The sequence below is a fragment of the Onychostruthus taczanowskii genome, unplaced genomic scaffold (assembly GCF_017590055.1).
Source record: "Onychostruthus taczanowskii isolate IOZ18803 unplaced genomic scaffold, ASM1759005v1 scaffold4, whole genome shotgun sequence".
Classification (NCBI taxonomy): Eukaryota; Metazoa; Chordata; class Aves; order Passeriformes; family Passeridae; genus Onychostruthus; species Onychostruthus taczanowskii.
The window spans coordinates 13,754,317-13,771,115 of NW_024501459.1; the positions used below are offsets into that span (position 1 = coordinate 13,754,317).

The 16,799-nt window shown below is 41.3% G+C and overlaps 1 protein-coding gene across 5 annotated transcripts in view; it reads right to left on the reverse strand.

Annotated features, from left to right (window-relative positions):
• Positions 1-16,799, reverse strand: part of TPD52 (tumor protein D52) — a 122,609-nt gene that overhangs the window by 70,574 nt on the left and 35,236 nt on the right. For 3 of the 5 annotated variants that reach the window (XM_041412953.1, XM_041412954.1, XM_041412952.1), the window contains exons 5-6: positions 13,759-13,807; positions 11,138-12,646 (exon numbers count right to left, since the gene is read on the reverse strand). In XM_041412953.1, the coding sequence (XP_041268887.1) occupies positions 12,530-12,646; positions 13,759-13,807 (166 nt within the window). In that variant the 3' untranslated portion in view covers positions 11,138-12,529. Of the gene's footprint in view, positions 1-11,137; positions 12,647-13,758; positions 13,808-15,127; positions 15,170-16,799 lie in introns of those variants that run through there. The other 2 variants (XM_041412951.1, XM_041412955.1) reach the window with 2 other exon arrangements.

Genomic DNA, 16,799 nt, shown 5'->3' on the forward strand with positions numbered 1-16,799 from the left:
GCAACTTGGACAAAACAATCTGACAGTATTTAAAATCTTAGTTGCAAACTTAGAGCTGCTCTTGCCACGCCATTTGAAATCAGCCAAGCTATAAGCACTGGAATATGAAGAATATCCTACTTAGTTATCAATTTAGACCTAAATAAACTACAATAACACTAATTAAAAGCCTCTAGGAAATCCCATTTAGATAGTTACATCAACTGGATATCCAACTGCCCTCAAAGGCTGAAAACACCAAAGGTAACGCTGGAATAGAAACTTGGATGGATGTTGCTTTCTTACACACACACATTATGACTGATATTTTTTCCACAGAATGGTTTGGGCTGGAAGGGACCTTAAAGGCCACCTGGTCCTAATGCCCCCTGCCATGAGCAGGGACATCTGCCACTGGACCTGGTTGCTCGGAGCCCCATCCAATCTGGCCTTGAACACTTCCAGGGAGCGGGCATCCACAGCTTCCTACTCCAGTGCTTCACCACCCCCACCATTCTTCCTTTTGACCAACTCAGGTCCACCCTCTTCCAGTTTAAAACCACTGCACCCATCACTACAGGCCCTACAATAAAGACTGAGAGGGACTTTTTACTTTATGTTGAATGCACACAGAAAGGTCTTCCCAGAGCCTTCTGTTCTGCAGGCTGAACAATCCCAACTCCCTCAGCCTGTTTTCTTCACAGCAGCAGTGCTCCAGCCCTGCTATCATTTTTGTGGCCTCCTCTGGACTTGCTCCATCTTTCAACCCCATAACTGGATGGAGTACTCCAGGTGGGGTCTCACAAGAGCAAAGGGTATTTATCAATTTTCAAATCCACAAATTTACCTGAAAGACACGCTTGCTAGGGTAAATGCAAAAGTCTCTGGCTGAAATTCAGTGCCTTATGTCAGTCAGTCAACCTAGATGGCCCCAGTGATCGTCTCCAGCCTAAAAATCAATAGTCTAAGATTCAGTTACAGAAGTATGTGTTATACTTTCAATAACACAAATACCATGCGAGCCATAAAACCTTCTGGCACATAACTCTTAAAGAAAAAATGTAAGAACTGTACTGCTTCACCGACTTCCACCTAGGAAGAACTAACTAAGAAAGAGGCTACTGCACAAAAATATATACAGGGTTACTTTGAAATTCATGTAATGCAGGAATAAATTATTTTCACAGAAGAGTATCTTGCTTGTATTCAGTTCCTGTTTACCAACCTTTCTTATCCTAAAAAGAAAAAATATGGAGAGTACTAAACTGCAGTTTTACCAAGAACAGGATTATTCATATTTAGTAGCATTGTCCAAAGGGAAGCAAACACAGTTATAGGAAGTTATAAGGGTTGTCATACTTGGCAAAGACCACTGGAAGATTTTGCCTGGCTACAGACACAAATGTTAAGCCAACTTTCCATAGTGAAATTATACATTTTAAAAAAATGTTTAAAATCATATTTTGATTGCAGATTAGGAAAGGATTACACTTCAATTTTAAAAACAACAAAAGTTTCATCATACACTACTGGATATAAATGTATCTTCATTAACAACCTTCCATCAAGGTCCATATTTTCATACTTGCTGCAATGCTGACTGATGAATACAGCATATTCCAAACCTAGTTTAATTTTTGCATACAGAACAACTTCTAATTAAAAATATCTCAGCTGTGTGGAGAACACATGATATGCTTGAACGTATATATTTGTATATATATTGCCTTCATAATAATGAACAACGTAATACTGTGAAGCACATTTTTAAAAGAGATGCAAGTAACAATTAACCAAATACCTGTAGTACTAAACCAGTAAAATACCATGGTGAAGACTACCTTTGTCTCTCACAATTACATTTTTCAAGAAGGATCATGTAGATCTCAAAAGAAAAAGAAAAGATCAGAGGAGTAGGATTTGGGTGCTGTGCCTAATATTCAACAGGTTTTTCCAGAACTGTACTTTCAGTATCAAAACTTCTTTGTTGTCTAGAAATCTCCATTGTTAAAACTATTTTCAGCTTTTTCTCTATTTGAAGATGGGTGCTTCTTAACCTTATCACTGAGATGCAGTATACAAACTGTCCTTCAAGTCATGAAAGAGCATAATTATTCAGAATATTTTGTAAATGTATTTAACTTACCAGTGCCTTACTACATGCTACTAAGTCGAGTGTAGCAGTACTGTTCACAAAACAAATGTAAATTTTTTCAATTAACAGACTCATCTCATCTGTCCTACAAGAAATATTGTGCTACCACAGTAAATGCAAATAAAGGTGATTTTTTTTTAGTCAATTATGGCTATCCCTGACCATTATCAGAAAAGTCAAAAGTTTACACTATTGTGTTTGGGTCTGGGTGTTTTGGTATTTGGTAAACAGTGACACACAACTAAAATTTAAAAACATACTCTTTTTTCCTTTCACTTTCACATGTAACTGGGCATGTGCTTAGGAGGAATAGCATAAAACATTAGAGGACATCTGGGGAGGGGAAGGTCAGTCCAGCTGTATCACAAAAATTAATCATCTGCTACTTCTAGATCCTTTTTTGAAACTTTTTCATCAATCAGCTGCCCATTTAAAACCAGAAAGTCATATTGCTAACACACTATAATGCTACCCAAACCACCAAGGCTTACCCAACATGGCTTATAAATGTACAATCTGCTGCACTGGTTGACTCAATACCAGCTTCTTTGTGTTTGTAGTAAAAGGAAGGTTTTCCATTTATCTTCACATTTTGACTGGATACACAGCAAAGAAACTGCAAAACAAGACTTTCATAAAGAATTTCAAATGCAGCTTTGAAAATATGCTGTTGACTAGCCAGGTGGATCATTTACTAAACAACGCTGAGCTAAGATTTTATTTCACAACACAAAATAGCACAGAATTTAGTCACAATAAAGCAGCTTGTTTTTTCTTGAAATTAAATAACTTCTATATAGAATTTAAAACATGAAGTATTTATCCATATATTTCTTTCAAGGGTAACTTTGTAGCAAACAAATAGAACATTAGCATCTAAATCACAGAAAGTGGGTGAACCTACTGCAATGGATTATGTCAAAAAGAAAATCTAACCAGATGAGCACACACAGTCCTGAGAACAGCCCACGGTGTTTTGAGCCCAGAATCTCCATTTATCACTACCCTGCTCTTCCTGGCACTTCTTTTTTTTCCAGGTTCCCGGGGGACAGTATGCTGTTTCAATAGTTATAATAGGAGAATAACTGGGCTCTCCCACAGCAGCAGGGGATGTAAATATCCTGTTGATAATAGTAACCACTGGAAAGGATTTCAATTCCTATTTAACTGTCACATTATGGTTGCATGCACCTTCTTCCAGATATCTCACACGCAGTCAATCAAGCCCAGGCAGCTGCCATGCACTTCCTTTTCTCCATGATACTGGCAGTCCCAAGACAGTTTAATTTTGGGGATTTCACTCTGAAAGCCAGTCATCAAGGGCACATCACCTACCACGCATGGACCCCCAGCAATGCCAAAGCAACCAACTCACCAACCCAGAGCTATCTGAGGGAGCAAGTTCCAGAGACAACTCCTCCAGAGCTGTGATCTTCATCTTCCTCAAGTCAACCAAGGACTAAGGGCCTTCCCACATGGATTTGTGTCCCTGAGTACACAGCTGTGATAGGCAGCAGTGACAGTGTTACTGTACTATAATTAAGTCCTCCAAAGGGCAGCATGCATCATTCCTTTGTTGCCCAACATCAGAAGTCCTGTCTACTTCCTTCCAGAGAGTGTCACTCCATGTGAGTTTTACAAAATCCTGTCATGCAAAGCAGGTCATCTGACTGACCCAGCCTTCAGCTGGGACAAATCCAAGTCAGAACAGACAAGTTTTGGTGCCTCAGCCAGAGCATTCGCAAGACAGAACTGCTCCTTCACAGAGGTCACAAGAAGGACAAACAGGTTGATTCCTACTGTAATACAAACCAGCATTTCAAGCAGATCCAGCTGAGAGGATGCTGAGAAGGCTGTGACACAGTCCTTATTTAGCACAAACTTGAAAGCACCAGGACGAGTTCGCAGCATAGCATGAGCACACGTAACCCAAGTTTCTCAAACACAGAATTACAATCTGGCAAAGCAAATCAAGAGAAACTTCCAGATCCCACAAACCCCACAACTGGCATGTCCCTCTCTCAGTTAGTCACAGTTTTCAGCACCTGAATGCTGGCCAGAAGATCATCCACCTGAAACAGTGACCTCTGTGCTTGGCATATAGGTTTTATAAAATGCTGTTATATTTGTAATCAAACAAAGAATGTTATTTATTAGTTAGTTATTAGCACTAGCAAAGCGCTCCAGTCACACAAAGATTCTGGGTATACTAAGAAGTATTACACTATGAAAATTACAAGTGAAAATTGCACTAAATATTAATCAGTATTTTTGCTCTCAAATAACTGCAACTTCAGGGAAATCATCTTCTAGATGTTAACCTAGGTGGGAAGACAGATTGAGAGAAATAGTTCCCATCAACTATTAGATTAAAATAATTTAATTTTTTTTTACTATTTTATTTCAAAACATCCAGTGTCACACATTATTTTAACCTGAGGATGCCCAGATACTGCACAAAAAGTCAACTACACATTCTTTATAAAGATACCCATGTAGCTTTCAGAAATGTAATACATTCCTTTTAAATTGTCACTTTTGTGTTTTAGTTTTTAATTTATCCCCTAAAACATAAACAGATGAAACAGCTCTTTACATGACCTATGAAATTTATTTTTTTTTCTTCCTTAATGAGTACTGATATTTTATTTTTTAAAGAGTGACATTTAAATACACAGACAGCTTCCTCAAATTTACTAATCCTTTCAGCAAAGAACCTGTGGCTAAGTTAATTTAAAAACATGCATGTGACCGGAAGAATAATTTCTAATCTCTCTCTTTCACAAATTAGATATTATAATGTGCTGATACCAATCCAATCCCTTCCATCTGAACTTTAGACAAAATCAGTTACGCTTCTTCTTAACAGATGCTTTCCCTTGGAACACGGTATTCAAGGAATTAAATAGGAAATCCCTCAAACGTGCTGCTTTTGCTGCGGCATCTGGAAACAAGCAGTGCCCTCTGCTGTGCCGGGCGGGGATGTTCACCCATCCCTGCCGGCTGGACCCACAGCCTGGCCGAGCCAGGGGCTGCAGACCCCTCCTTCTGAGCAAGGACAACTTGCTGCTCGTGTAAGGGGTCCCTGACACGCACCTGATGGTTGTACCCTGCTACTCTCACGCGAAAAATCCCAACAGAGCAGCTTCACCACCCTGTGTCATACAGAGCGGACTAGCAGCGGGGTTCACTTAACAACAGCCCAATTCTACCTAAAAGGACGCTTGACAAACTTCATCACTCCCACTTGAAACATTTTTAGACTACTTAGTTCCCAGTGAAGAAAAATGTCCATTTATTCTTAATTAGTTTATTCTTACATTTTCTTCAAACTTTGGTAACTGAGCTAACAACACAGCTCAAAAAACATTTCTCTACCTGTGTCAAAAACCATCTCATCCTTCCTAAAGACAAGGTTTCCTATTTCACTAGGCAAGCAACTTTAAACCATTAATGAAGGTAACACTTAAAGCATTTGGTCTTTCTAAAAGATTTCGTCAAGCAATTCCATAGAGGAAAAAAAGAATTTTAAACCTGGCTTTTTTTTCTTTGTTGTTTATAATGCAAAACTTAAATATCAAAGTGCAGAAGGCAAATGCAGCAAGAAGTGAGTTGCCTACTGTACACAAATGTCACATGGGTTTATCAGGACATTTGGCTTACCAAGTTGCTACCTTATCAACAATTTTAATCAACATTTAGATGCTTTGTCTGTAAGTTTCACTATCAATAAAACAGTAACAACAGAACTGTAAACTCAAGGTGAAAGCTAAAACACAAATCTGAACCCCTGTAAAATTACCAACACAGCAGAGACACCACCAGGCAGTTCTGAGGTAAGGGCAGCAGCACACATTGCTGCAAAAAAACCTTAAAGAGGTACCTAGGAAAAGTATCACCCTGTGCTTTTTGAATCATCTGAAGACAAACACGTGTCAACATGCCCATTTATCAAGTTTATTTATATTTGTCTAAACTAAGCCACTGCCACCCAAATATCAGTCAGCTGATCTGGTTTCAAAAATGAAGGAACAGCTGACATAGGAAACCCATACAGGAGCTGTTATCAAGCCTCTTCCCAAAAAAAAAAAAAAATAAAGAGAAAAACAAAGAATCCAAACACCAGCTCTGGCTCTTACTGGATGAAGCACAGCAAAAGACAGGCAGCACTTGTCAGCTGAGATAAGGAACACAAGTTTTCCTGTGACTTTAGCTCAGGTAAGGGATGAGCAAGATCACACTCCTCTTTCTTCAAAAATCAGATCCTGCAGGTGCTGGGACCACAGGAAGGAACTGCAAGTAGAGCCACCACAGCCTCTCCTAAGATGAGTGTGTGCTTCTCTTAGAAGGATCTTATCAAAAGGTCTATTAAATATTTGAGTTTTACCATTAGCATCCAGTGCCTCCTCCCATAAGTACTACCAAAGTAGCATCAGGGTTGCTCCCATCTATAGAAAGTTTATTTACCAAATAACATACTTTCTAGCAATCAAATAGCTGCTAAAGTGGTGATAATGGGATTTCAAGAAAGCTACACTAAATGAACAGATTACACTGCAGTCAGATCCCTTTCATTTCCCTCGTTTCATGCCACCTGCCACTGCTAACTCATTCTCACCAAAACCCACTCCCCTCTTCAGTAAACTACTCCAAGAGCAATCAGTGAATAAACATTAATCACACTCAGACTCACTGAGCACTACCTGGGCTGAGAACAGCATGAAAGTAGACTCATGGTAATCTTCACCTCATTATTGTGCTTTGAACACGACTAGGCACTGCAAAGCAAGCTATTTTCCTTCTTCTGTTTCAAGTGAAAAAGTAGCTCAGCAAAGTGCACAGAAATTCAGAGTTGTGGTCCAGATATTCATTTTAAAACCCTAGTTTGATTTCTAGAAATGCATTATTTGTATTTGTCTATGCAATTCACCTGTTGTGAATAAAATGTAACCTCTGAGTCAGTTAAGAAGCTGTAAAGGCTTGATAACAATCCACTTACAGATAGAAAGATGTTATGTAGATAGAAAATAATGATTCCAGCTACTCACTTCAACAGAAAAACAAAAAGGGCAAAAAATTAAATCCCCAAATACCCAGAGTAGCATTCAGCTACACCAAGTAATTCTGTTCCTAAACTCTTTTGTGGACATCTCCTTGGACACCACCTGAGCCCCTGGGTTAGGCAAACCTCTGATCTTTGCACAGCCAGCCTTGCTAGTGTGGATTTTCAATGGAAAACAGAATGTTATAGATTATGCAGTAACTTGGGATATCAGGTCTTGGATTCAGTGACAGGCATTTCCCGTTCTACACCTGTGGTACCAAATAAGTCCTGACATAATAATTCACAGCCTTAATCTCCATACCCTACCAAACACATTTCAAATAATCTCAGATACAGGTGTAGTCAAAAAGAACTCAAAAAAGTTACAAAAATATGACTGTCAAGGATAAACACCAGCATGGGACCACTTCCACCTGAGGAATAAAGAGAGGTCAGGGGTTTTCAGCTTGGAACAGATATTCTGGAATGTGTCAGTACACACACAGAGCTGTCTTCTGTTTCCTTACCTGTCTGCTAATGGGCACTGTCACAATCTGTGGGAAAAATCAGCATGACAAAACTCAATGCACTGCTAGAGAAAGTGATGGTTATTCACAAAATCTCTAAGTTTATTTTACCACTCCCTCTCTCCCAGGTTCCACCTACTCACATTTTCATACCCTGGATTCCCAACAAGCATCTGGGGAAAACCCATTTGGGTACAACACTGAGGATGAAGACTGCCAGCTATCAAGGCCTCATCACACCTCTGACATTATTCCTGTTTGGCAATGATGAACTAGATTTTGGACAAATCTTTTACACCCTCCAGGAGTCAACAGCTATTGATGGGGTGGTCCTTTGCTCCAGAATTCTACTTACTGCAGCCTCAATAAATAGCAGACTGCTGCTCATTATCTCTCTCTCCATGACTGATTCATGGTGGAGTAACAGGAAAACAAATGGCACGTAAGATGTGAGACACAATCCTGTAACCTTCCTTGTGCTCTTCAGGAGCAGGGTCTGCTCCTGACGAATCATTCATGCTGCAGCTTACCAGAGTGCACACCTTGCCAAGCACACCATCCTAATTTTACAGCCAAGGACAGCTTCCCAGAGAAATGTGGGTTTTCACAATAACATGCAGCATCCCTTCAACCCTCGTCCTGATGTTTCTTATGCTGGCTTCACACACATACAATTCTACAGGTGTTTCATTTATAAAAGCCTTTATATTTCCACTAAAAGTCTCTGGAATACTGGTTTAACAGGTCTTTGATGTGACACAATAAAATCATTAAGAAATTTTCCACATCCTCCCTGCCAGCTTGTAAAAAGCCTGAACACAGCTTTCTCCATGCAGCAGTACCTTGCATTGTACACAACCAAAACTGATTGCATGCTTTCTACATTACATTTTTGTAGGAGCATCTTAAAAATAAATATGAGCTGTCCACGTTTCTGCAGGCTACTTATTATGAAGGGTGAAGTGGTGAGAAGAGAAAATCAGAGTTGTCAGGGATGGAAAAGATCTCTGGACATCACCCAGGCCAACCCTCCTGCCAAGGCAGGGTCACCTGGAGCAGGTGACACTGGAATGTCTGGCTTTCTGGGTTTTGAATGTCTCCAGAGTGGGAGACTCCACAATCTCCCCAGGCAGCCTGTTCCAGTGCTCTGCCACCCTCAGTGCAAAAAAGTTCTTCCTCGTGTTGAGGTGAAACTCCTTGTACTTTAGTTTATGGCCACTGCTCCCTATCCTAGTGGTGTCGCTGGGCACCACTGAAAACAGCCTGGCACCATCCTGTTGGCACCTGCTTTGAGCTATTTATATGCATTGATGAGATCCCCTCTCACTCTTGTCTTCTCCAGACTGAACAGGCCCAGCTCCCGCAGCTTCCCCTCGTGAGAGAGATTCTCCAGACCTCTCTCCATCTTTCTAGCCTTCCGCTGGTCCCTCTCCAGCAGCTCCTCCTCTCTTTTGTACTGCCGAGACCAGAACCGGACACAGCACTCCACATGTGGCCGCATTATGGTCGAGGACGCTGCCCCGGCTCGATCCCCTCCCGCCCTCACCTGCCGGGGACCGAAGCCCGCAGTGCCGCTGCCCGGGCGCTGCTCCGTTCGCGGCGGGGGAGTCTCGGCGGCTCCCGGCGCGGCCCCGCTGGCCCTGCGGACCGCGGGCAGCAGCACCCGCCATGGCCGGGCCGCGCGACCCCACAGCGCCGCCGCCATCACTGAGCGGGGGCGGTACCTCCGCCGCGCGCGCAGGCGCAACGCGCAGGGCTGAGGCGGGCGGCGCCATCTTGGGTGAGGGACGGCGGGGGCCGCGCTGCCCCCCGGCGACAGCGACTGGAAGGGAGGACAGAGCTGAGGCTGCGCCAGGGAACGGGGGATTGGACATCTGGGGGAGTTTCTTCACGGAAAAGGTGATTACGTCTTGCGAAGCTCAGAAAGGGAGTCACCATCCCTGGAGGTATTTAAGGAAAGACTGGACGTGGCACTTGGTAGAATAACCGGAGTTGGACGGGACCCACAAGGATCATGGAGCTCAACACCTGATCCTGCACAGGAGTCACACCATGCGCCTGAGAGCATTGTCCAAACACTTCTTGAATTCTGTAAAGCTTGGTACTGTGACCATTTCCCTGGGGAGCCTGTTCCAGTGCCCAAACACCCTCTGTGGTTTTGAAAAACCTTCTTGTAACACCCAGCCTGAACATTCCCTGACAAAACCTTCTGCCATCCCCTCTGGAGCCCCCCTTAGTGCCATGGTCTAGTCGATAAGGTGCTGTTTGGCCACAGGTTGGACTCCCTGCTCTCAGAGGTATTTTCCAGCCTACCTGATTCTGTGATTACTACACCAGCCCTGAAAGCAGAGCTTCAGTGGTCACAGCAGCCCCAAAGCCACCTGCACACGAGGAAAGGAAGGTGTGGGTGGAGAAAGATACAGCAAATCTCCTGGAGTGTAATCATGTGTTACAATAAAAGGATCACCATGTGGCCTTAAAAAAAAAAAAAAAAAAAAAAAAAAAAATACATCTTAAAAAAAAAAAAAAGCAAGCGTGTTTCAACCCCTCTGGAGCCCCACTTAGTGCCATGGTCTAGTTGACAAGGTGCTGTTTGGCCACAGGTTGGACTCCCTGCTCTCAGAGGTATTTTCCAGCCTACCTGATTCTGTGATTACTACACCAGCCCTGAAAGCAGAGCTTCAGTGGTCACAGCAGCCCCAAAGCCACCTGCACACGAGGAAAGGAAGGTGTGGGTGGAGAAAGATACAGCAAATCTCCTGGAGTGTAATCATGTGTTACAATAAAAGGATCACCATGTGGCCTTAAAAAAAAAAAAAAAAAAAAAAAAAAAAAACTTTCCTTCAGAAAACAGAAAGCTCAGCTCTGGACTAGATTACTTTTCTCTTTGTCAGTTAGATAAATAAATAAAAGACCCATCCAATAAGGATCATGTTCCAGAAGAACCTGCCCTACATGGTACTGACCCAAAAGAGGAAGAGCTCCATTCTCTCTGTACCACACTATTCTCTATCTGTTCCTTTGTTAAGCTGGAGCCGTCAGAGGCTGAGGGAACATGTCAACCTGTTTTCTGAACTTCACAATGTAACCAGGGCAGTTTAATTTTATGTAGTGGCAGAGCACTTGAACAGGCTGCTGAAGAAGGTCCTGGATTCTCACTCTCTGGAGACATTCAAAACCCACCTGGGCACAATCCTGTACAACCTGCTCCAGAGATGACCCTGCCTCAACAGGGAGTTTGGACTAGATGAACTCCAGAGGTCCCTTACAACCCTAACAATGCTGTGATTTGTAATTTTATGTAAGCCACAAGAAGGCAACCTAGGCTCAGTCTTCTCTAGAAATGCCAAGCTCAGCCATGCAGAGTCCCAGCAGTACAGTAGTACATATCAGCACAGCTTTGAACCAAACTTAAAGGACTGCTTCCATTAGAAATGAAATTTCCTTACTTATTTACATTATCCTTCATGTTCACAGGACAATACATTCCTCACATACACTTTTATTAAGCTTCTCACATTGTAATTAAGCACACATTCTACATCTGACATGCTAGCAAGGTTGTCAGGAGCCAACTTTTTTTCCTCCGGACACCTGTGGCAGTTGAAGTTTCATGGATTTCACACAAATGTAGCAAAACTTGTTTCCAGTTCTAAGCAAGGTGACAAAATGTTCTAACCATGTGGCAGAAACACATAGAACACAAGGAATTTGAGGAGTACAGCAGACAAAACAAGATGTAGGAGGACAGGTCTTTAGGAGAGCTACGCTGAGCCATGACACTGTGCACCTCCCAAAACAGGCTTCTGGGGTTGGGAACAGGGCTGTTGCCTTAAATACATAAAAAAAGAGTAAGATGGTGTAGCAGATGTTTCCAGGGTTCAGCCTACAAGAGAAACAACATTAGGCTATCGGAGCAATTATCTTGATGACTACAAAAGAACCACTTCTGGGGTCAGGCTTATTCTTCTATTCCATGCTTTGTTAGTGTGAATATGACACCACCACGTGTGAATGAATATATTTGTGACTGGTCCAATGCTCAGAAGAGTGTTATCTTACCACAGTGACATCCTGTACAAAAAACAAGACTGAAAATGCCATGGTGACTGAACCAAACCAGCACCATGAGGCATCTTGCTTCCATCTGCGTCGGTCAGAAGTTTCTGAGGTGGACAATGCATGGACAGATGGTAAGTTTCGCATGTTCTATCACCTATCCACACCTGCTGTATGAGGAACATGCTCAAAAGACAGTACATTCCTATTCATGTGTGATCCTGCTATAACTTGTGTAAAGCCTGCTGAAACTGAAGTCCTTTCTTTAGCTGGGAGTGATCCTTCCTCCTTGTCCGGCCTCCTAGTCCAGTGTCCCTTGCAGGCAACACCCAACTGAAACAATCACAAGGCAGCGAAGTAACAAGCTTCAGTTTGACAGCAGCAGTAGATTCATAAGGATTAAGTTGAGCAGTAATTACAGATTGAAAAGAAAATACGTATCCACAGTATCTGTACAATATAATTAACTTCTCAAAAGAGTTTTTTTCATTGCTATATTTTAAAGGTTGTCTTCAAATTACAAGTAAGTCCTTTAAATGCTTGAAAGGCATAGAAATTCCCCTTCCCACACAAAACCCCAAACAATGTATTTTAGTTTCAAAAATATTTTGAACCCACAAACAAGCTTGGTATCAGTTAATCGGGTAAAATAACTACGTGCTAAATAAAAGCACATCTGGTGGAAAGAGCGCAGAGAATGTTACAAGTGTGCTTGGTTTTTCCTTGCAGCATCTGGCAGTGGGTAGCAGGACAGAAGCAGAAATCTCAGTGGGTCTCTTCCTCTGTCTGTTCTGCAATAGTTTCTGTGGCACTGGCATTGGCAGCAGAGTTGAGAACTTCTCCAAAGTCTCCCCCAGCAGGTTTGCTTCCTCCAACTTTAGACTAGAACACAGAGAGAGCCCCAACAAAGCATAGTAGTTAGCTGGCATGTCAAACATGCTTAACTGTACAAAACCAGTACGTCTGGTTTAATAACTCTCTTCAACAAAGCAGCTTTTCCAGGTCTAGGAGACCTCCACAATATTCTTACAACAAGTCTGTACATATGTGACAGGAAACACTCACCAGCAGATTAACACAGTGATCTCCCTTTGACTTTGAGGTACTTGAAGCAGCCCTGATTCCAGAGTCCAAAGGTTGATACACCCTCAGTTACAAGTGGATAAAGGCATGAAGCCTTTCAAACCGTGAAGTCTTTAAGAGATTCAGAGTTAAAACTCGCTACTTTATTTCTCAAGAAAGAACTTTGGACAGTTTTGAGTCTCAAGAGCAAGTCCCGAGCTCTTCAGAGCAGCAGAGCAACTATGTTACTTTCTCCATGCAACATGTTTGCCTTTTCACTTCGCTCCGCAGCATTTGCTCTGCAGGACTGCAGCGGAGGTGTAAATGCCAATTAATTGCAAGGGAAGGCCCAGTTCCCCTCGCTATCACTCTCATGCTTCTTATCAAGCCCAGTGTGCCCAGGAGGAGTCAACTCTGGTTCTGATTATACAGATTAGTTATTTTTGAAGTGAGTTTTTACCTGGAGAAGTTATGAATGGTTGTTTCTGGCACTTGAGGTTTTCAGGAGTGAAGTTAAAATTAAGGTGCAAAGGCCTTTTGTCTTTTATGCCAGAAATGAGAGATGTATCCCAAAGTATTTGCATGTGTAGGATACTAGTCCCTAGACAGGCATGAAAGAAAAGCCTGGAAAATTCTGGATACCTAGCATTAGGTATGAATTATTTTGCATACCTAATACTAGCTGTTTGTGCAGGTTAGCTGGCTGTTAGTTCTTCTAAAGGCATCCTCCTGTATGAGGTACAGGCAGCCCATTACTTCATTTACAAATCATTAGGCAGAGAAACTGTTCTCACAGGACTTAAAAAGATGTTCCTCTAAGCACCTCTTCAACAGTTTACCAGTAACTAAAAAATAGGCTGCCCAGAATCCACTTGAGTCTTTTCTCCACATCCACAGCTGCACAATCACCAAGGTGTTTCAGAAATTCTTACCTTGAAGTTTTCAACTTTTTCCTCAAATGATTTGAAAGTAGGAGAATTTCTACAAAAATAAAAATAAGGAACCACAGAATTAAAACCACATCTAATTAACATAAAACATCACAAAACAAGCAGACAGTTCCTTTTTCCCAACAGTAACATGAGATTTGTTTGGGACTCTTTCCCTGTTTTAAACATAGCCCAAAAAGAGTTTACATCTGGATCCCCCCAAGTACTACAAAACTAAAATTCAAACATACTCAAATTGCAGGCTCACTTTCATCTTTGGCAACTAAACATTGCCAGGTCCAGGATCCTTCCTACCAACATGGAAGGGAGAACTAGCAAGTATTTTAGGTTTAGCTTATTATTCCCAGTCATTTCAAACACATTTCTGGCTTAAAGCATTTATTCAGAAAATCTTAGTCATCACTTCTGGTTAGCTTAATACATTAGTGCTGAAGACAGCTCAGAGTTTTTTCACTTTTTATAGGAAAGCTAGTCAGTTTACTTTGCTACATGTTCAATAAATAAAACATGGTTCACAGTGGCATTTTCTGCTAACATGTTAAATTTAAGTGAGACTCCCCCTTGCCTTTAAGTGCCAAAGGCAGCTGTAATTACAAATAGTAAGCTCTGCATACAAAAAGCAGGACAGCTTGGGATTTCCAGTGCTGAGGACTGGTGTATAATTCATTAGGGTCAGAAGAGTGGCTTAATGCTCCAAGTAGTTGTCACTGCCACGTGCAAATTTGTACACCATTTTGTACACTTTTTCTGCCTTTACGTAGGATGGAAAATGCTTGCCTTCAGTGGACCAGAACTAAGGATTACTCAAAAAAGTATTATATAAATATTGAAGACAAGGGTGTTATTCAAAAGAAGCCCACAGCTTCCCTTCTTTCTTTGCTTGACATTTGTGCAGGTCAGCCACACTTAGCTGCACTCTTTTTCCTTGGGAAAGCACACAGTGACACAGTGCCAAGCAAGTGGAGAGAAAAGGCAAGCACCCCAGATCACCATGAGACTTTTTGTGAAAACACAGGGGTTTTTTTACTCACTTTCATTTTCAAAAATATATGCCAAGCTACTGCCTTTCAAACTTGGAATCATTTAGTAACATTACACTCTAACAGACAGGGAAAAGCTGTTGTAGTTTTCCAAACAGTAGGGAAATGTCACTTTCCAGGTGTTTGATAACCACCTCCATTAACCAGAAATAAAACAAATTTTATCCTACATGTTAGTACAGGAAATCCACTACAAAGTTGGTTGGGTTTTTGGTTTTTTATAAAACTATGTTAGTTGACTTAAGTGCAATCTGACTTGATTCCACACATGAAAATAAATAAACCAAACAGCTGGATTATGCATACATTACCTCATAATAGGCATACTAATTGAATGTTGTATGGAGCGTATACTAAATGCCAGCATTAAGAGAAAAGAAAGCGACAAGTTAGTTTAAGTATTACATTGAGAAGAAATTGGCTTAGAGAGCTGACTTCTGTAAACTGTCTTTGGTGAACAGCCAGACAGTCTTACACAGTCTTAGTAACTGCTTGGGTTTGCTTTCTTAAATTGTTTAGCCATGCACACACACACACAAGTACATCAGAGCAAAAGCTGCAGCAACCTTTTTCTCTTTTAGAAAGATTCAAGTGCCATGCTTGTTAGTACTTGTTCTGCTTAGCTGCAACAGTCTGTCTGCTCATTAGGTTTCTCAAGCAACAGGAGTCATGCTGCATTTACAGTTTTGGCAACAGCAAGTAGTAAACACTTGAGAGTCTTATAAATCAGCTAATCTTCCTACTGAAAAAATTATCTACATCCAGAAGGCTTCCATTTACATTCAGTACAAGTTCTTTACACTCATCAGTACAAATTATCTACTCATCAATCAACAAAAGCAGTCACATCAGCCAGTATTCAAGGTCGGGTTTATGCTGGGAGCAGGATAAATCCTGTGCTCTGAAATTCATGCAGGATTTCTATAACCTGCCAGTGTTCTATACAGTTATTGTTTGTCTAGCAAGAAAACACATCTACTCCCAGAAGCTAATTGGATATAGATGAAGGAGCTCCTGCATAGCCTTAACACCACTACTGCACATCTAATTTAGTTCCATACAGGAAATCCCTGTTTACTGCAGATAAGAACAGGCCTTATACGTTAAGTAATTCTTACCAAATACCACAACAGTAACTTAGAATTATTACAAGTGATGATCACAAGTTTTCATGACTATATATAGAATGTCAAAATTTGTCTGGGCTTTATGTCTTTCAAGAGAATACTTTCCAGGCAGTTGCTGGGGAAGGAGAGGAGGGAAGGGAAACAACTCTCATAAAATGTACCTCCAAACTTACAATTAGCATCTCAGCACAATCAATGGAAGATACATTCACAGAAGAAAAAAAGTTCTATGTTTATCACAGAAAAAGTTTTAAGAGATCCTTTATGAGGGCTCATCAGTAAAATACCATAATAGAAAGAAAGGTTGGGATCCCTTAAGGCAGATGCACAACTGCACGTCGATTTGTAGTTACAGCGTACTGGGAATCAGACACACAAGGCCAGATGCTTTCTTGACACTTCAGTAATGCACAGCTATGTTTCATCTATTTCCCCAACCCCATTTCTCCTGTGTTTCATTCTTATGGATGGTCTGGCTTCCACAGGCTTTTCCAGATCACAGACAAGCTGATTGTCTTCTGGACTGTAATATATATTCTTCACTGTGATGTGGATTACTACAAGTTCTGGGCTTGCTACATGGCAGGTTTTATTACAAAGCTACACTGACACTAACTAATTTCAGTCAATGTTCAGCCAATTTCCCTCATGCTGCAAGAAGTTTCTCCCTGCAAGAAGTTTAAGGCTAAAGAGGCTTAAATACATATATTTAGAAACTGTAGAACTGCTCACACTAAAAAACAACAATCTATAGTGAATAACAGACGTTTTAACAGGTGTCTACAAAAGTTTAGTTTCATCTCCACCATCATTTAATAGAAGAACTATTCATATATTCATGAAGACTTTACTTGCT